The 21,168-nt window shown below is 38.2% G+C and overlaps 1 protein-coding gene across 1 annotated transcript in view; it reads left to right on the top strand.

Moving 5' to 3' along the window:
* Window positions 1-4,094: 4,094 nt before the first annotated feature.
* Window positions 4,095-21,168, top strand: part of LOC108697181 (methylated-DNA--protein-cysteine methyltransferase) — a 105,366-nt gene continuing 88,292 nt past the window's right edge. Inside the window, exons 1-2 of the mRNA XM_018227105.2 lie at window positions 4,095-4,150; window positions 9,734-9,894. Coding sequence (XP_018082594.1) covers window positions 4,095-4,150; window positions 9,734-9,894 — 217 coding nt within the window. The remainder of the gene's footprint in view (window positions 4,151-9,733; window positions 9,895-21,168) is intronic.

The raw sequence follows: 21,168 nt of genomic DNA, 5'->3' as shown, positions 1-21,168 counted from the left end.
TGTTATTTCTCTATATAAAGCAGTGAGTTTTTGTTAAATTTTAAAATACAGAAGACCCTGGTTATTTAATTTATTAGCAGCACTAATGGGTGCTCTTTCATTGTGCCAATTAACCTCTTCCTGCCAGGGTGAAAAGGTTGAGGTACAGAAGTTATATTATCCTAAATAAATTGATGGCGTTCTTTCCCATTGTAGCCTGCTAGAAATATGTCAGAAACATTTCTCTGTTGCATTGATTTTTCTGGGATCTTGAGGTTCTTTGGGGAATAGATTGTTTCCAGGGAGAATGCTGAGTTCAAGGTCTTGGTCAGCACATTAAAAAAACTTTCCATACATCATTTGTGGAACCCTCCTTGTTTTGCACAATCTGGCCACAGAGATAAGGTCAAGCTGTAGGTCAAACTCACAGTCCTAAATGCTTCCTTGCTGGAATTGTGTAAGTCGATCTTTATATTAGGGCCTTCTTTGTGAAAATGTGCTACAGTTAACAGAGCTTGGGTAAGCGGTAAATATATTTATGGGATAATGCCTGAACTTAAAAGCCAAACACAGTGGTTATATTGCTTTCCCAGCTATTCTGGCTTTACATAGAGCTGTACAAAGACTTTCTGCAGTCTATTCCCCATAGATTTTGTAATTGAAATCTTTTTGGGTGCAAATATAAATAATCAGAAAAAGTGCAGATAGTATCAAATTTACAAAAAACAAGGATGACACACCCCCTCTGCAGAAATACCAACTTAGATTTATCCCTTATATGCTACCTTCGCTTGAGTCCTGGGTCCGGATGCCTACAGGTACCAGCGGAATACCCATAAAGTGGTCAGGTTTGAATCAAAAAGTCCCTGGTTCCCTAGCCGTGCAGGCAGTCCATGGGTAACCCGACTGGGTACCGGACAAAGGTACAGACTTGAGCCCTCCCACCCTACCCTATAGTTGTGGCATTTTTTTTCTATATTTGTGCGCCGGAGTGATGTAACTTCCAGTCGAAAATGAAATCAGTTCCAGTTTTGTGTGTCCCGGGTCCGAAGGTAAGTAAGCCTATTGTGGATCAGATTGGGTAGTGGATCGGGGGGGTTGTGGGTTGCGGGTCATGGGTAGCGGGTATGGTTCGGGTACAGATAAAAGAAAATGGACCCGTACAGGACTCTAACCTGCGCAATTGTTTGTGACGGAGATTGGAGAACTTCAGGTGAAGTGCAATTCTATGCAATTCAATGGAGCAAGTAAGATAGGTTTCAGGTGCAAATTCCTTAGTGCAGCTGACGGACGCAGGGTATGAATCAGGGTGACTCATGAAAAATACATGACTGCCTCTGAGTGTACCAATTGTGTTTCTATCACATTTGTAGCTATGCCTTGGAAATGGAAGAGTATTCCCTCTTGTTTTCGTTAAACATAGGATATGGTACCTTTTTCAGTATTGAGATTATATTGAATGAGGGACATCAACACCATAATTGAAATGCAGGTGTTTGCTTTGAATTCCTCAAAACCATCCAGTAATGTAGTTTGTTGGTTCTGAGCAATTTTGAACTGAAAATAAGGGTTCAGAGAAGCTTCAGTATTTGGATGAATTTGCTGTGGAGGGTTTGGCAACATTATGAATGTGTGTACCCTTAGAGAGAGCGAGTTGTTCATTGGTCAAGCCACTGGAGTCAAGTCCAGGGCAGTCTGGATTTATTCCACTTCTAACTAGGCAAGAAGAACATAAAAGATAAAGCACTTTCACTTGTGTGTAAGTTCCTGAAAGTAAATTAGATCCTTGACACCCTAAAATGCCCCTGTGCCTCTTCAAATGTAAGTAGATCTTCCCTGAAGTGATATGTCACTTTTGGTGTGACAGCCACATGCACAGGGCATATACACAAGCCACATACACCGCCGCAGCTCATACTTGGCATCTGCTTGCTGCTGGCACAAGAGACATGGCCGAAATGATGAATAACTTACAAATATCACCCACAAGAGCTATGAGGTGTATTTCTTTCAGAGATAAGAGTAATGTTTGGTTTTAATTATCATTTAATTTCCCTCTGGCTTAGGCACATATGGTTTGATTGTAAGCTTTGTGTGACATCAGAATCATAAACCAGAGAAAATATTATTATTATTATTATTATTATTATTATTATTACAGTTGTTCTATGCTTAGGGGCCTGTGAGAGGGAGTGGTTCACTTGGCAAAGTCAAAAAGCTCTGAATTAGGAAAGCCTTATTGGGTTTCTATGCCAGTTCCTGTAACCTTTTCAATTTTCCAAGATTTTTGTTCCACAGGCAATAAGGTGCCAGTTCTATTTATTGTGCCTACATCACTGTGTAAGATTGGCAGTGCTAGCTACAACTTTATTAGGCCAGGTTTGGAATACAGTAGCATATACTTCTATTCCAGTAACAATCATCTTCTAAAGACAATGGGGCTTTTTTACTAAGCTGATTGAATTGCCCAGATGATCTAGTGATCAGAATGTTTGTGGAAAAGGAGGTGCAGCCATGATGCGGGGATGATTATATAGCACTGTCAATCATTATAACTCACAATAAACTATTTCAGCGGTAACATCTTTTCAGGGGCATTTCATCCCAACCAGATGTTTGCTTTCAAACAGGTAAATTCTGCTTGCTGATTAGTTGGTATAGTTTACTAGACCTACTGCAAACTTTTATAATAGTGCCCCCAAAATGATTAAGGAAAAACCCAATGATTGTAGAATCCCACCCAGGCAAACCTCTTATTGATCTGCCAACTGCTCTTCAGGCAAAATCCTGAATATATTAGTTATTCTCTCTTACTGTGTAAAGAGTTGTATTTTGAAACCTTCCCAACTGCTAAAAAATGCTAATGACAACATGTTCTGCAAATAAATTAAGCAATGATCTTATTCTGTCTGGAGACCGAACCATGAGTGAAGGGCGGGTGTAAAAAATGGATGATTGGAAATAAGTGGAAAAATAATTTGGTAAATACCCAGAGTGAGTTCTACTTATAGACAATATAGATAAAGTCACTGATACCACTGATACCACTGATACAGAAGGCAAAAAGCAGTGTGCTGCAGTTTATGACATGAGGGCCCATTTACTTAGTTCGAGTGAAGGAATAGAGGAAAAATAGTTCGAATTTTGAATGGTTTTTTTTTTGGCTACTTCGACCATTGAATGGGCTACTTCGACCTTCGACTACGACCTTCGACTTCGATTCGAACGATTCGAACTGAACATCGTTCGACTATTCGACCATTCGATAGTCAAAGTACTGTCTCTTTAAAAAATTATTCGACCCCCTAGTTGGCCACCTAAAACCTACCGAGGCCAATGTTAGCCTATGGGGTAGGTCCCCATAGGCTTCCTAACAATGTTCTGATCGAAGGAATATCCTTCGATCGATGGATTAAAATCCTTCGATTCGTTCGATTCAAAGGATTTAATCCTTCGATCGAACGATTATTCCTTCGATCGTAGGAATAGTGCAAAATCCTTCGACTTCGATATTCGAAGTCAAATGATTTTACTTCGACGGTCGAATATCGAGGGTTAATTAACCCTCGATATTCGACCCTAGGTAAATGTTGTGAAATCAAATTTATTTTTCAGAATGAACTCATTACATTAAGCAAAAATGATACTCGAGATTCAGTATGTTTCATGGGGTTTCTTGGCTGCCATGTTGTGTACTGTTGTAACTGAAACAATATTGGTTATTATAATATATGTATTTGTTTTCCTAAGATTTCCTATTTTTCTATGTTTAGACAGTTTGCTAAAATGTTTAACTTCTAAATATTTATGAGCCCGTTTGCATGCGATCTATTTTTCAGAATGCTTAGGACCTTGGATTTTTAGGATTTCTAAAGTTTTTTCCGTGCCTTAAGACTACTAAAAACATACATGTTTTTGATAAGCCCAATATGGTTTTGTCACCGAATTGGATTTATGCATCTTAATTATATCTGTAATATCTGTACTAAAAGGCACAACATGTAATTATTAATTTTATATTGAATATATTTTATATTGGCCAGAAGTTAATAATTTTCAATAACAGCAGAAGTAGTAGATGCAATAGAAAGACTAGTACTTGCATACCAAGGGCTATGAGCATTGATCCACAATTTTCTTCATTCCTTGCAACCAAATGCTCTTGTCCAAGGTAAAAGGAGAATACAAAGCAAACCCAAGGTCCAAAGAATCACAGTTCATTCCATGCCTAGGTAGAACTTTTCTGTAATTAAGCTACAAATAAGAGGCTGCTATGTGATCTAAGAAACAGTACAATTAAGTAAGCCTTAATGTCCCTATAGACGCAACTATCCTGTGGAATGTTAGCAGCCATGTTGTACAACACCAGATCAGTTTCAATATATGATGAGTTTTTGTGATGATGACATTAAGTGGGTAATTCTATAAACTCAGATAAAATCTTCAGTTAAGGTCGCAGTGAGACCTTATAATAGAACTTCCCAAAATGCCCCTTTAAGTTTATAGATTCCAGCTGGAAAAATTCTTTACTGGCGATTAGTTATAGAATAAACCAGTGTTTGACAGAAACAATGAATTTTTCTTTAAGTTTTTCTTTCCATTAATTCTCCCCTGCTGAGGGTGAAGTCAGTAGAATACTGCAATAGTAGATTTTAATTTCTGTACAAAACACACCAGTCCATTGTGCGAATAGCATGTTACTTGACATATGAAAAAGCTTTCAACAGTTACTTTTAACAGGTTAAAGGGATCCTGTCATCGGAAAACATGTTTTTTTCAAAACGCATCAGTTAATAGTGCTACTCCAGCAGAATTCTGCACTGAAATCCATTTCTCAATGGAGCAAACAGATTTTTTTATATTCAATTTTGAAATCTGACATGGGGCTAGACATTTTGTCAATTTCCCAGCTGCCCCTGGTCATGTGACTTGTGCCTGCACTTTAGGAGAGAAATGCTTTCTGGCACGCTGCTGTTTTTCCTTCTCAATGTAACTGAATCTGTCTCAGTGAGACATGGGTTTTTACTATTGAGTGTTGTTCTTAGATCTACCAGGCAGCTGTTATCTTGTGTTAGGGAGCTGCTATCTGGTTACCTTCCCATTGTTCTTTTGTTTGGCTACTGGGGGGGGGAAGGAGGGGGGGTGATATCACTCCAACTTGCAGTACTGCAGTAAAGAGTGATTGAAGTTTACCAGAGCACAAGTCACATGACTTGGGGCAGCTGAGAAATTGACAATATGTCTAGCCCCATGATTAAAAAAAAATCTGCTCTTTTGAGAAATGGATTTCAGTGCAGAATTCTGTTGGAGCAGCACTATTAACTGATTCATTTTGAAAAAAAAAAAATTTTTTAAATACATTTAAAGGGATTTAAATCATTTAATTCAGGGCTTTTTTTTATTTAATTCTCACACAAGTTACAATGACATACAGACTATGCTTAAGTCATAATTATATAAAGATGCCCTACCAGAGGATAAATAGTTTACTCTTGGCACATAATTCAGGTGTGAAAATGTCATCCTCTGGGAGACCAGTGTTACTGTACAGACAAGCAAACTTTATGGGAAAATGAAAGCTTCAGGGGAGTATAGAAAGGGCCCTCACCCATTCATAAGACCAAGAATTCTCCTGAATCACCAACATAATCTTGACTTCCAAAGGGAACCTGCAAAATTAAAATAGGTTGATTACAACAAGTATTATTGGAAACAAGTGAAAGTAAATGGTTCCTATCTAAAAAACTGAAAAGGGCTGGTTCCAAGTAGGCAGTCAAACAGGAAAAAACACTACTTTATTATTGTACAAGTATACCTCAGTGGTACAGGTATTGTATCTGTTATCCGCAAATACGTTATCCAGAAAGCTCTGAATTATGGAAAGGCCATCTCCCATGGACTTCTTTTTATCCAAATCCAAATTTTGTAAAATTATTTATTTTTCTCTGTAATAATAAAACAGTACCTTGTACTTGATCCAAACTAAGATATAATTAATCTTTATTGGATGCAAAACAGCCTATTGGATGTATTTGATATTTAAATGATTTTCTAGTAGCTTTAAGGTATGCAAATTGCAATCAACCAAAATTTTTATCGGGTTTTGCCGTGAAAAAGATGCCCATAGACACCAATGGGTGAAAAAATTGTCAAGTGTCAAAAAATTGTTGCGTGACAAAAAATATTTTTGGATCTGATTCGCTGATTCGCCCATCATTAACAGCACGACGTTGGCTCCCCATGAAGTCACAAGGACATAGAAGCTAGTTCCTTTCAACAGGAATTTTATTTCTTTCTTGCTTCCCTGTAAAACTATTTGCACCCCACATGTTCCACAGATGTATGCACTTACATATCAATTAGTTGACAAAAAAGTTTGTGCATGCTTGCATTAGCTAATGAACAAACTAATTAAGCAGTTATTTCACAACAACGTCTGTTTGCTTAGCAATAACTTTATTGTCAGCAGTTACAACTACTTACAGAAGCTAAGCACTTGGTTTAACAATAGATGCTTCATGATCAAAATGTGTTAAAGGAACAGTTCAGTGTGAAAATAAAAACTGGATAAATAGATAGGCTGTGCAAAATAAAAATGTTTCTAATATAGTTAGTTAGCAAAAAATGTAATAACTTTTCAACCAAGCATCTTGTGTACATCTTCTATTCAATAAGAACAGCCATATAACAATTCTTTGTTGTTTATAATTGTATAACTGGAACATGAATGGCCCGGTAATAACCGTAAACTAATGTCACTAGGATCTTGATTTCCTCCCACTGAGGTTAGTCTACAATACTTATTTGATGCTGGGGCACCATCTCTTTCTGAACATATAGGGGCTGATTCACTAAGGGTCAAATATCAAGGGTTAATTAACCCTTGATATTCGACTAGGAATTAAAATCCTTCGACTTCGAATATCGAAGTCGAAGGATTTAGCGCAGATAGTTCGATTGAACGATCGAAGGATAATTCCTTCGATCGAACGATTAAATCCTTCGAATCGAACGATTCGAAAGATTTTAATCCAACGATCGAAGGAATATCCTTTGATCAAAAAAAGTTAGGCAAGCCTATGGGGACCTTCCCCATAGGCTAACATTGAGTTTGGTAGCTTTTAGATGGCGAACTAGGGGGTCGAAGTTTTTTTTAAAGAGACAGTACTTCGACTATCGAATGGTCGAATAGTCGAACGATTTTTACTTCGAATCCTTCGATTCGAAGTCGTAGTCGAAGGTCGAAGTAGCCCATTCAATGGTCGAAGTAGCCCAAAAAAAACTTCGAAATTCGAAGTTTTTTACCTTTGAATCCTTCACTCGAAGTTAGTGAATCGGCCCCATACTGTATGAGTACTGATTGTAATGATCTTATCTGACCTGTTTTGGTTCACCAAAAATTTGTAAAACAGCAAAAAAATTTGGCAAACGCATTGAAGTCAATAGGCAGTTTTCATGCAGCAATTATTAAAACCACACAACATTTTTTTTAACTATTCTATGTGTGACAGTTTCACAAAGACATTCACAATCGGCGGAATCCGGAAATTTGCCGCAAATCCATGCCTGCCAAATAAATTTGCCCATTACTTTAAATTATACTAATATATAACCAGAATATGCTAAATCCAAATGTGTTAAATGATCTTACAGTGGGCCCAGGTGCACACGCCCCAGACCTTCAGCAAGGGGAGCAGACACTAGGAAACTTGAAAAGAGGCTAGCACAAGCCTGGACCCACGAAATAGTGAAACCGGAGTCAGATTGTAAAAAGGTTAAAAAGCTTACATTTTATTTTCCATAATTAAGAACTATGGCCTGACACATTTTGGGGCTGATTCACTAACTTCGAGTGAAGGATTCGAAGTTAAAAAACTTCGAATTTCGAAGTTTTTTTTGGGCTACTTCGAACATCGAATGGGCTACTTCGACCTTCGACTTCGGATCGAAGGATTCGAAGTAAAAATCATACGACTTTGAATTTCGAAGTTTTTTTGGGTACTTCGACCATCGAATGGGCTACTTCGACCTTCGACCTTCGATAGTCGAAGTACTGTCTCTTTAAAAAAACCTTTGACCCCCTAGTTCGGCAGATAAAAGCTACCAAAGTCAATGTTAGCCTATGGGGAAGGTCCCCATAGGCTTGGCTAACTTTTTTTGATCTAAGGATATTCCTTCGATCGTTGGATTAAAATCCTTCGAAACGTTCGATTCGAAGTTCGATCGAAAAATCCTTCGACTTCGATATTCGAAGGATTTCAATTCCTAGTTGAATATCGACCCTTAGTGAATCGGCCCCTACGTGTCCTTGGTAGACACAAAATGCATCAGGCCATGGTTCTTAATTATGGAAAGTAAAATGTAAGCTTTTTAATTTTCGTGCATAACTAGTTGTAGCTATATGTAAGATTAAAAATAATAATATTAAAAGTCATTTTACAGAGGACTGTTACCATTTCCTTAATTTATTTCTGGTCTGAAAGGCCAGTTTGTTAATGTTCGATATATCATTTTAAAGGCCAAGCATATTTGCAAATCTGTTGCAGCACAAATATTTTGGGAACTAATTCTCTGTGGTAGTTGCCAATTAAACATGTTAATAAGGCTGGATCTTCCCTTCATAGTGGCAGCTTGGCCAAACACAAAACCTCTCTGGACTTCAGACTTCTGTCTGCATATATATAGAGAAGGAAAATGATGAATACCAAATAAAGTCAAAGTAATGCTGCAAAGTATTTTTTATTATTATTGCTTTTTACATGCAAACCGCTGAATTAGTGCAGGGCACTCATTAATAAATGTCAACGTTAACAAGCCCATCTCAGCATGTAATGTTTTTATTTTATTTATATGTTTATTTTCCTGGAATAAATATAATATAGGACCACAATTGATTACCCCTCAAGGCTCAAATACACATTCCTACTCAGTATACTTACAATCTGAAGCATGGTAAGCTTTTACCTCCATCTCATTGTTCTCATTTCATGGTAGAGTAGGGAATGGCAGAAAAAAGTGCAACGCTATTGATGTGAGTGGGTCCAGTTCATAGACACACTATTTATAGGCATTAAAGTTGTGCTATAGTTTCCATCTTCTTGCACTCAGTAGGGAACTTGGTTTGTTTGCATAGAAAATGCAGAATAAAAGCTGCAGGCAGGTGTAGTATTTTCTATGCCCCAAACATCCAGCCTCCATCAAAGGAAAAGCCACTCCATATTGGGCGTTTTTCTGCTGTAGGTTCATCTTTGAGGGATCAAGGAATTTTCACTTTTAAAATGGTGTAAGCATAGATAGCTTCTTAGACAGTAGTCATTTGGTATCATCATCAAACTTTAGACACCCATGTGTCAGTTTATTTTGTGTGTGTGTTCATTTAGATTCGGTTATTTTGTTAATAGCTTATGACAATAAATAGTGATGGGCAAATTTATTCGACAGGCGAGAATTCGCGCGATTCACCGCTGGCGAATAAATTCGCAAAACGCCGGCGTCAAAAAAAATGTTGTAAAAAAAAAAAACTAGGGATGGGCGAATTTGACCCGTTTCGCCAAAAATTCGCCACCAGCGAAATGTCGCAGACGCCCATTAAAGTCTATGGGCGTCAAAAAATTATATTTTTTTTGTGACGCACGCTGCCATACAAGTCTATGGGCGTCAGTTTTTGGCGAAACGAGGCAAAAAATCCCTACCCATCACTAACAATAAACTAATTCAAACATGTCAATATCTCAAACTTCTCTCTCTGTTATAGAGTTAAAGGTACCTCTGTATCGTTTGAGCTTGTTGGAGGCCCTCGGGAAATGATTGCACCACTAAAGCAGTGCACGGCTTGGCTAAAGGCCTACTTTTGTGAACCGTGGTTGACAGAAACGCTCCCCATCCCTGAGTTCCACCATACGCTGTTCGTCAAGGGTAACTAATATGCTGTAATATATCTTTTTCCTCTGGCAATAACTTATTCTATAGTCTTGATTAAAGGACACTGTATGATCTACCCTATTGATATATATTATATTGCTTTTACAGACAAGTGCACGAGCTGATGTATTTACAAGGGTCTTTATTATCTGTATCCCAAATGCTTTTGTTAGTTTTGGCAAGGACTATTTTAATTCTTGGCTCAAGACATTAAAATGACGCTGCTCAACTTTTGACTCTAGGCCGGGGTGGGGGGAAAAACTGGGTTTGAAAAAAGGCAGATCTGATAGCCAATTATAATGTCAATGAGTTTATTGTTCACAGTATCCAATTCCCATCTGAAGTAATGCTCTATCCCAGGGATCCCCAACCTTTTGAACCCGTGAGCAACATTCATAAGTAAAAGGAGTTGGAGAGCAACACTAGCATGAAAAATGTTCTTGTGGTGCCAAATAAGTGCTGTGATTGGCCATTTGGCAGCCCCTATGTGGATTGTCAGCCTACATTGAGGCTCTGTTTGGCAGTACACTGGTTTTTTTACAACCAAAACTTGCCTCCAAGCCTGGAATTTAAAAATAAGCACCTGCTTTGAGGCCACTGGGAGCAACATCAAAGGGGTTGGAGAGCAACATGTTGCTCACGAGCTACTGGTTGGGGATCACTGCTCTATCCTATGATTTAAGCCAATGGGTGGGTATTTTATACCCCTGTCATATGACAAATGAGGCTTACTAATAGTCAGTTAGATAGTTTTATAAACACAGTTGGTTAGAGTAACATCACATTAGGTAGCTGTGGTATAGCCCCTGTAAACAGATTAATGTTCACTATCCAGTAATTATAGGAGCAATTCTATACATTGTTAAAAAAAAATACCAGAGCATTTTCTGTAAGTAACCTAAGATAACAGATTGCCTTAATTTGCGGTTTTACACTTTGATTAAGTGCTATACATTGTTTGTATTCTAATGAAACTGAAAATATGATGTTTATTTATGTTTTAAGTACGTGTCACTGTGCTGATGATAAATACCCAGTTCCCATATGGATAGTTATAGAAGCGGAACAGAGAATTATTCTCAAATTTGACTGTTGTTTATTGTGGAATAAACTGACCTAAAACCATGAAGGAGCAAGATGCAATGCAGAATTCTGTCCGTGGAGTATGTTTGGGGTTAAATAGAAATGCATATTCCATTATTGGGGGTAATGTAAGCACAGCCGCAAAGTTGGTTGCTATAGATTGCCGCAAGTGGCACAAATGGCAGAGATGGTTGATATGCATTAATGCACCTCAATCGAAATTTGCCTGTATTATTGCATTACCCTCTTGTGCTCATTGCCCCATTAATTTGGATAGTACCCCTTTACTAAATTCCCCCCCATGTTATGTAAATGAGGATGCATGGTAGATCTCATTGCCCATTTATTTTGTATATAGTACCACATTGCCCCATTTATTTTGGATAGTACACAGCATATCTCATCTGTTTCTGAAGCAGCCATGACTGAAGGTCAGCATCCAAAACTGTAAAGCAAAAGTGGGGGCTGGGAGCTTGTAGTGTAGTTACAACCGCAATTGTGGGTGTGTTCAAATAAAGGCATATTTGGAAAAATATTGAGGATATCTGTTAAAGGACACTAAGGGGCACATTTACTAAGGGTCGAATATCGAGGGTTTATAAACCCTCGAATTCGACCCTCGAAGTAAAATCCTACGAATTTAAATATCGAATTAGAAGGATTTAACGCAAATCCTGTGATCGAACAATCGAAGGAAAAATCGTCGAACGATTCGAAGGAGTTTAATGATTGATTGAAGTCCAATTTATATATATATTAAAAAAAATGTGATTTTTGCATTCGGAGTCTAGTTAACAGCCCCCTAAGTCATAGGCTTAAATTCATTACATATGGGGGCACATTTACTTAGATTAAGTGAAAGAATTTTCAAAGTATTTTTTTGGCTACTTCGACCTTCGACTACGACTTCGACTTCGAAACGAAAGAATCGAACTAAAAATCGCTCGACTATTCGACTATTTGATAGTCGAAGTATTGTCTCTTTAAAAAAAACTTCGACCTCATACTTCGCCACCTAAAACCTACCGAGTATCTATGTTAGCCTATGGGGAAGCTCCCCATAGGCTTTCCTAGGTTTTTTTGATTGAAGGAAAATCGTTCGATCGATGGATTAAAATCCTTTGAATCGTTCCATTCGAAGGATTTAATTGTTCGATCGAACGTTTTTTCCTTTGATTGTATGAACAAAGGAAATGCGGTAAATTCTTCGACTTCGTTATTCCAGTTGAAGGATTTTACTTCGACTTTCGAATTTCAAGGGTTAATTAACCCTCGTTATTCGACCCTAAGTAAATGTGCCCCATGATGTCAGTATTTAAAGACCCAAACACCAATAGAAAAAAGGGGAGGGAAAAACTGACTGGTAAGTCCAATCAAAAAATGTAAAAGGACACTTCGAAAAACATCAATGAAAATTAAAATACACATTTCTGTACAAAATATGCTTTATAAACAAATGCAGAAAATTCTCCACGATAAATTCTTCAGGATCCCTCACTTCGATATTTGATAGATCAGCCCCATATAAGGTTGAAGAGGCAAAGGTGTCAGTGTGGGTAATATTCAAACAATCTATCTAACCAACACTTATATTAATTCCATGTATATATCTTGAAGGGTGCAGCTATATAACAGATTGAACCTTAGAGATAAAAATTATAGCAATAATTATATTTGCACATTGAACATGCGTAATATTTTTTTTGCTCCAAATGGGCACCACGAATCTCAATCAATTTCCTTTTAAAATACTCCATAGATTCCTCCTTACAACAATATAAATGTGTCTTCTAACCATATTTGACAGCTTGAATTGAGTTGCTCTAAATCACATAAATAAATGTTTTACACCATGAAAACGATCTTTCTATTTCATTGTAATGTTCACTAAATTCTTGGATGTAAAGGCCAAATACCAAATAAAATGTTACGCTGTAAAACTGCAATGCTCTGACAGCCTCCATCAGGGCTTCCTTCTTTGATATGAACTGATATGAGTGGAAAAAGATGGGACAAGCGGGTGGAAATAGATGGGACTAACCCCTACTGAACTTTCGCACTTCATGGGGTAATGCAATAAAATTTGCAAAGAGAGCAAATTTGCGAATAAAATTTGCATGTCACAATTTAATATTCTTCATTAGTAAGCTTGGGCGAATTTGACCCATTTCATTTTGCCAAAAATTCACCACTGGTGAAATGTCGCAGACGCCCAGTGGCAAACTTTTTTTTTGGATGCGCAACGCTATACAAATCTATGGGCGTCAAAAAAAGATTTTGACGTGCGGCGAACTTTTTTTGATGTGCGTCATTTATTTTTGGATGCACAACGCCATACAAATCTACAGGCATCATTTCTGCAGTGAAAAAAGGCAAAAAAATTCACCCATTCCTAATAGGGATGGGCAAATTTGACCCGTTTCGCTTCGCCAAAAATTTGCCGCCGGCGCAATGTCGCAGTCACCGATTAAAGTCTATTGGCGTCAAAAATTTTTTGTCAAGCGGCGAAATTGTTTTGACGCGCGTCTTTGTTTTTTGACGCACGCCGCCATACAAGTCTATGGGGCAAATTCACTAAGCGCCGAAGCGCCGAACGCTAGCGTCAATTCGCTAGCGTTGGGCATTTTCGTTACTTCGCAAATTCACTAACGAACGCTGGCGTAGATTCGCTAGTGTTACTTCGCATCCTTACACCTGGCGAATTTTCGTTACGGACGTAACTACGCAAATTCACTAACACGCGCAGTGTACTGAACACTACCGTTTACGCTAGACTTCCTTCGCCACCTCAGACCAGGTGAAGCGCAATAGAGTAGATAGGGATTGCTTCAAAAAAAGTCAAAAATTTTTCTAAGTCCCAAAAAACGCTGGCGTGTTTTCTACATTATGGGTAAAAAAGATCGAAAAAATTTTTGGGGCTCCCCTCCTTCCCCCCTACATTTCCTGACTCATGGCAACTTAACTATACAGTGGGCACATGTGTAGGGCAAAATAAAATTTTTATTTGATGTTTTGAAGATTTTCTAGGCATTTGTAGTGCTGATACGTATTCCTCCATTGAAATTTGAATTTGGCGCCGTATGCAAATGAACCATCGCTAGAGAAACTTCGCTTCGCTTGGCGAATCAACGCTAGCGCAACTTCGCAAACTTACGCTACCCCTGTACGCAACTTCGGATTTTAGTGAATTTGCGGAGCGCTGGCGAAACTACGCCTGGCGAAGTGCGGCGAAGTGCGGCGAAGCGTGGGCGAAGTTGCCTGGCGCAACTTCGAATCTTAGTGAATTTGCCCCTTTGGGCGTAATTTTTTCAGCGAAACGAGGCGAAAAAATTTGCCCATCCCTAATCCCTATTCATTAGGATTTTATTGAATTGCAAATCTTAATCGCACATTGCGAACCTTTAATACCTGCTTGAAGGTGTAAACTTGTTCATTAAGAAGTTTTATTACATACACTGCACAAACTTTAAAATACACAATCGCTATTCTTCTATTGTATGAGGGGCAAAAGTGTTGTATTATAACCATCTAGCTAGCTATCTACCTACCATATATCATCTGCAAGTATCTATCAATCATCTATCTATGGTTATTAACTTCATTTCATTCCCTCTGCATATATTTTTATAACACTTTGCCACTACATATTTAAAACGTGTGTGTTAAGGTTTGGTTTCCCCACCCATTACCGTTATTAATGTCTTAAAAAAAAACCTTTATTGGTTTTGTGAAAAAACTAATCAACCATTCAGGAATGGAATGGGTGGTACTTATCCAGTCGAATATATATTTATCCACATGGTACAGAATCCAACAAATGGTCCTTTGGCAGTCAGTTGGATGTGACGGTTTGGATGGTTTAGCTTTAAATATACAGGGTCAGCCCAGACCCGCTCCCTATTCGGGCGAAACTAAAAAAAATATGTGTGGTGTGGAGGATTTTGTGCATTCAGGTATGAATTCTTGTTTGCGTGTTGACGTTTCGCACATGCGCACAGAACGCCAGATTTTGTCCATGCACTTGTGGCGTTTGAGGTTTGGAACCCAGTGGACCCCAAATACGCCAGTCCAACCCTGAAAATATATTTTAAAGTGTTTTTCCATTCCTTTTTAAGTCCTTTACTATTTTATGTAACTTTTGTTATTCTTGTTTTATCTAAAAAAGTACCAACCCTGGTGTTGCTTTAGGAACTGTTAATGTACGACGCTTCATTTTGTAGCATGTGTTTTCCTAGAGTTTCAAAGGCAAATACATCTTTAAAAAAAAAAAGACATGACATGACAAAACAGACAAATTACCTTGTCATTTCAATGCTTGCCTTGAATACCTTGCTGTGGTCAGCATTTTGACCTTTGTTTCCACGTCTCAGCCAGTATAATGATTTTGGATGTCTCTATAAAAGCTATTTATCTGCATCCACAAACCATCATGAGTACACTCGTATCCTCTTAATGGTCTTCACTGGGCACAAATAAATGGCAATACACGTACATTCAAATGCATTCGCATGAAAGCTCCTAACCCAGACTCTTAGCATGGAATATTTCATCAAAGTCTGTTCTTGCTCTTTTGCAGTTGTTTTAAGTTTAACCTATACTCACGTAGTCTGCTGTATAACATTAAAAAAACCAATTACATATAGGGGCAGATGCATCAAGGGTCGAATATCGAGGGTTAATTAACCCTCGATATTCGACTGGGAATGAAAATCCTTCGACTTCAGCTTTTTACTTTAGAGGGGTTTCAATCTCCTTTAATTTAATTTCCAAACTGCTATCTGGTGCCGACAGTACTTTAGACCCAGCAACCAGATAGCAGTTGACATTCTAAACTTCAGGAACAAAATTGTAAATGTAAAAAACAAACACATTTCTGAGAACACTGATCCCTACATCATGCTAAAGGTTTATTTTGAGGAGGAATGCAACTGTTAGTTGAAGAAATGTGCCACCCTTTTAATGCCTGGATACACAATGTTCCCATTTTTTGAACAGTACTGTAAGGGCATTGAAATACCCAGAAATAATAAAAGCTAACAATCATAGTACAATGTATTTTTCAAGAAAAGATACAGAGAGAAGGCCACTGACCAAGCTAACTGTCAGGGTAATTCATGTTGCACAAGTGCAGTTGGTAACGCAAGCTGACATTACTGAAGAAAATGTTATCTATGGATGAACTGCTGTTGAACAATTTCAGAGCATTGAGTGCGTTTACTCTCCATTAGCATCAGCCATGCAAACCTTTCCGAACATTTTGTCTACAGTAAACCTGTTTAAAGTATTACACACAATGTAAGAAGCCACCTTCTTTCTCCTGCCATTTGCAGTCATTAGGCAGTTGACAGAATGTTTAGTTTCCGTAATCCTTTTGCTGGCAAATTCATTTCTTCTATTTAATATGTTAATTCGACTTTTTATTCTTCCTTGTTGTTGAACAAGTAATGTTGTCACAAAGAGAATATTAGCTGCTCAGTGGCAGATGAAACAAGAATTTACAGTCTTGGTAATTTCACAGAGTGGGATTCCTTGTAAAATATTTGCATTTGTGTGCAGATAAAGAAAAAGAAAGCCACTTGCGGAGTTTCTTTTACCAGTTTTTGTTTTACATTGCCTTATTTGGACAGATTATACCCATATATATATAGTCCTCAGAGATGCCGGCACTCACGAAAATTAGTTCACAGGCCTGGGAGCAAATTCAGCATATTGTTATCTGCATCCGACAGGAAGGATTCACACTCACAGGTCTCAAATATAGTAAAAAACTTTTATTACAAAATATGGAGACTGACGTTTTGGTATGCTCACAAGCTGAGAAAGGCTTGAGTGGAGGCTGAATTGTTAGTCTCCATATTTTGTAATAAAAGTTCTTTAATAGTGATGGGCGAATTTATTCGCCAGGCGCGAATTCGTGGCGAATATGCGCGTTTCGCCGCCAGCGAATAAAATCGCGAAACGCCTGCGAAAATTCGCGGCAAAATTTTTTTCCGAAAAAACGGACGCCGGCGCCAAAAACGGGCGCCGGCGTCAAAAAGGGGTGCCGGCGTCGAAAAAACGGGCGCCGGCGTCAAAAACGGGTACCGGCGTCAAAAACGAGACGCCGGTGCCGTTTCGCCAATTTTTCGCCGTTTCGCCAAATTCGCCCATCACTATTCTTTAAAATATTTAAGACCTTTGAGTGTGGATCCATCCTGTTGGACGTGGATATAAATATATATATTGAGAAGACTATGGGGCTGATTCACTATGGGTCGAATATTGAGGGTTAATTAACCCTCAATATTCGACTAGCAATTGAAATCCTTCTACTTCGAATATCGAAGTCGAAGGATTTAGCGCAGAAAATTCGATCGAACGATCGAAGGATTATTCGAATCGAACGATTTGAAGGATTTTAATCCAACGATCTAAGGAATATCCTTCGATCAAAAAAACTTAGGCAAGCCTATGGGGACCTTCCCCATAGGCTAACATTGACTTCGGTAGCTTTTATCTGCCGAACTAGGGGGTCGAAGTTTTTTTTAAAGAGACAGTACTTCGACTATCGAATGGTCGAATAGTCGAACGATTTTTAGTTCGAATCCTTCGATTTGAAGTCGTTGTCGTAGTCGAAGGTCGAAGTAGCCCATTCGATGGTCGAAGTAGCCCAAAAAAACCTTCAAAATTCTAAGTTTTTTTACTTCGAATCCTTCACTCGAATTTAGTGAATCAGCCCCTTAATTTTATTTCCAGGTGTACATGAATTGCAAGTAATGACATTGACAAACCTGAGAGTGGCTGCCAGCTGGCTGAGCGTTTGAACAGAGGGCTCTGAATCCTGTAGATGTTTTGACTGGCACAAGTTCCTTGTAAATTGTGCAGTTGGGAGTTTGTCTTGTGAAAACCGTGTCAGATTTTTGTATGGAGACTTTAAAGAGGATAATAAAACATGTTAACAGTTATTAAATAGTTATACTACCCAAATATGCTTAAGGGGAAATCTTTGTGTGAGTTTTTATATTAGTAAGCCACAAAAATATTATTTATTGTCCAGCTGATATGCATAGAAATCCCTCTAAGGACTGTTGGGATTTCTTACCTATCTGGACATTCGATTCACCTACAACAATAACGTTTGGCTCTTATATCCCCTCTACTTTGGCACTGAACATGATACGGGACCATGATTGAAGCAAACACTATATTGATTTTAACAGAGGCATTAGGCAAATCCCTTTCCTTATGCAACACAATCATTCATTTCCTCTAGATTAGACAGGATCTAAGAGTCCAGCAGATCTAGCCAAGGCTAGTTTTTTCATCTCAACACAACATATCACAAGATGAAAGCTATGAGAAGCCATAAGAAAAGCTTTATTTTTGCATAATAACGGTATTGACAGTGCACAAAAAGTATTACTCGTGCATAACCTGCAATGACGAATAATCACACCACCTAGGGAGTTCTTTACTAAACTCCGAATGAAAAAATCAAGAAAAATGTGTGATTTTTCTTTATAAAATTGGACTTTTAAATAATCATGAAACTTTGGAATTTATTAAACCCAAAGAATGTAGAAGTCCCAATGTTTTTTTTTATGTGCGCTAGGTTTTGTGCAAAAATCAGAGTTTTTGGGTTAAAAATCCGAAAAAATCATGAGAATCGGATGACAAATTTGAACAAATTGTGAAAATCTGATTTTTTTTTTCCCGTAAAGCAAATTTTTGTGAAAATTTTATAATAAAGAAGCCTAAAAAACCTGAGCGGATTTGATCGGAGTTTGTAGCAGAAAACATTGAGATAAATTCAGACTTTGATAAATAACCCCACTAATGTTATAACAGGTATCCATGGAAACACGCTGGCATACAAGAATCTTGTTGCTGGTTAAACCATGCACAAATTTTTAATTCGTAAATGCGGTGCAATGTTTTGGGGCTACGCCCCTTTCTCAAGCATCAGGTATCCAGCCCTGAGATCCAGGGGTTACATTTTATTAAGCTACTGTGATAAAATATATTTCATACTGGTGAACTATAATAAGGTGAACAGAGTCTGATTATAAGCTGAAATTTTGGCTGTGCCACAAAATCTATATATATGCAGGGCCACCATACAACAAACTTTTCAGGGCCCCCTGGACCCCCCAAGCGCCACCCCAAATCCCACAGACATCAGCACAAAAACGCTAAACTCCCCCCCACACAAGTTATAAAAAATCCAGGGCCGCCCATAAAAGCTTTTTTTTTAAAAAAATCATTGGCGCCAGGAACCCCACCCTTATTTTTTTTGTTTAACAAAAAATCATTGATGGTCAGGCCCCCCCATAAGTAAATAATCATTGGTGGTTAGGTGCCAGGGCCCGTCTTACAAGTTAAAAAAAAATTGGGGACCCAGAGAATATTTTTTTAAAAAAATATTGGTGGCAGGGGCCTGTAGATTATTAAAATTATACATTGGTGGCTAGGGCTTTAAAAAAACACACACATAGCTGCTCAGTAGAACTGAACTCATGGCTTCAGGACTTCAAGTTCTGCTACTTTCCTGACTTTGGGTCTTTCCGTGGCTTCAGGACTTCGAAAGTTCTTCGGTTCACGACTTTCAAAGAGGTGGCACATTTTTGACGCTGCCAAGGAGCGCCTGGCTATTTCAAAAACTGCAGCACAGCTGGGCCCCCCTTTAGGCTCAGGCCCGGTACACTTGTACCCCCTGTGCACCCCTGATAGCGTCCTGTATATATCATGAGACTGAAAAATATGCTGCTTTGTGAATGAAACTGTAAAATGGCAAAATCCAGCAGTATTATGCATTTTTGAAATAGGTTGAGGCTTAAATGTAAGCCTTGTGTTTCCCTTTTAATTGCCTGTGTATGTTTAAGTACCTTTTATATCAAAATAATTCATTATGTCCATGTAAAATAATGCTAACTCACTATAGGCATATAAATATACAGTAAAGGCTGAACACCTCTGTACTGTATATGCTTTTTAAATGCTGATCGGGCTTGGAAAGGCCAAACGAGAAGAATATTAGAGAAGACACAAAAGAAGGTTTTAAATAAAAATAGGGAATTGTAAACCAGTTGGTAGTTATGACTTGATCTGGTAGTAGACACCTTTATATGAATGTCTCTAATTTTTACCTGATTCAGGCAAATCATTTTCTATACATCTATTAAAAGACTTGAGTCTATAGGCCATGCTGTAAACCAGTAATGAATCCCATTTTGAATTCTCTTGGGGGCTGATTCACTATGGGTCGAATATCGAGGGTTAATTAACCCTCGATATTCGACTCGGAATTGAAATCCTTCGACTTCGAATATCGAAGTCGAAGGATTTAGCGCAAATTCTGCGATCGTACGATCGAAGGATTATTCCTTCGATCGAACGATTAAATCCTTCGAATCGAAGGATTTAAATCCAACGATCGAAGGAATATCCTTCGATCAAAAAAACTTAGGCAAGCCTATGGGGACCTTCCCCACAGGCTAACATTGACTTCGGTAGCTTTTATCTGCCGAACTAGGGGGTCAACGTTTTTTTTAAAGAGACAGTACTTCGACTATCGAATGGTCGAATAGTCGAGCGATTTTTTCTTCGAATCCTTCAATAGTCGTAGTGGAAGGTCGAAGTAGCCCAAAAAATACTTCGAAATTCGAAGTTTTTTTACTTCGAATCCTTCACTCGAATTTACTGAATCGGCCCCTTGATGTGCATTAGACACTTGTGTAGCTTGGGGAAACTATAGTACTTAAATACTGCCAGTGAATTATATGCAAATCGCCCTGGCAATTTTTCTTCTTGTCTCTCTTTTAAGCAACTGAGTCGCCGATTTTGTTTCATGTTCTTTTATCACCTACAACAATGTCTTGTGATCAGCGTAAACAGGTCTCTCTCTAAGAAGACAGAGGGGAAAGAGCCACATTATTATTCAGTGGCTGAAATATGACAGTAGCTTGTAGAACATGTTTGCATTACAGTTTATATTTACCCACTACGGGTATCGACTGAATAATATTAACTGGTTACGGCTCTTGTAGTTGTTCAGTGTTTACTCACATTGACTCCGGCAAATATTTTATCTTCCTAGATTTTGTCATGTACACAGCGTTGGGAAGTAGGGAGTGAATAAATTACTAGGACGTCTACAGAAGCAATCCTTTCTGAAAAAATCCCCACGAGATTGTTTTCCTATTAAAG

Source organism: Xenopus laevis, chromosome 7S (genome assembly GCF_017654675.1).
Source record: "Xenopus laevis strain J_2021 chromosome 7S, Xenopus_laevis_v10.1, whole genome shotgun sequence".
Taxonomy (NCBI): domain Eukaryota; kingdom Metazoa; phylum Chordata; class Amphibia; order Anura; family Pipidae; genus Xenopus; species Xenopus laevis.
The sequence above is the reverse complement of the archived record's forward strand: the minus strand, read 5'-3'. Positions and strand labels throughout refer to the sequence as shown.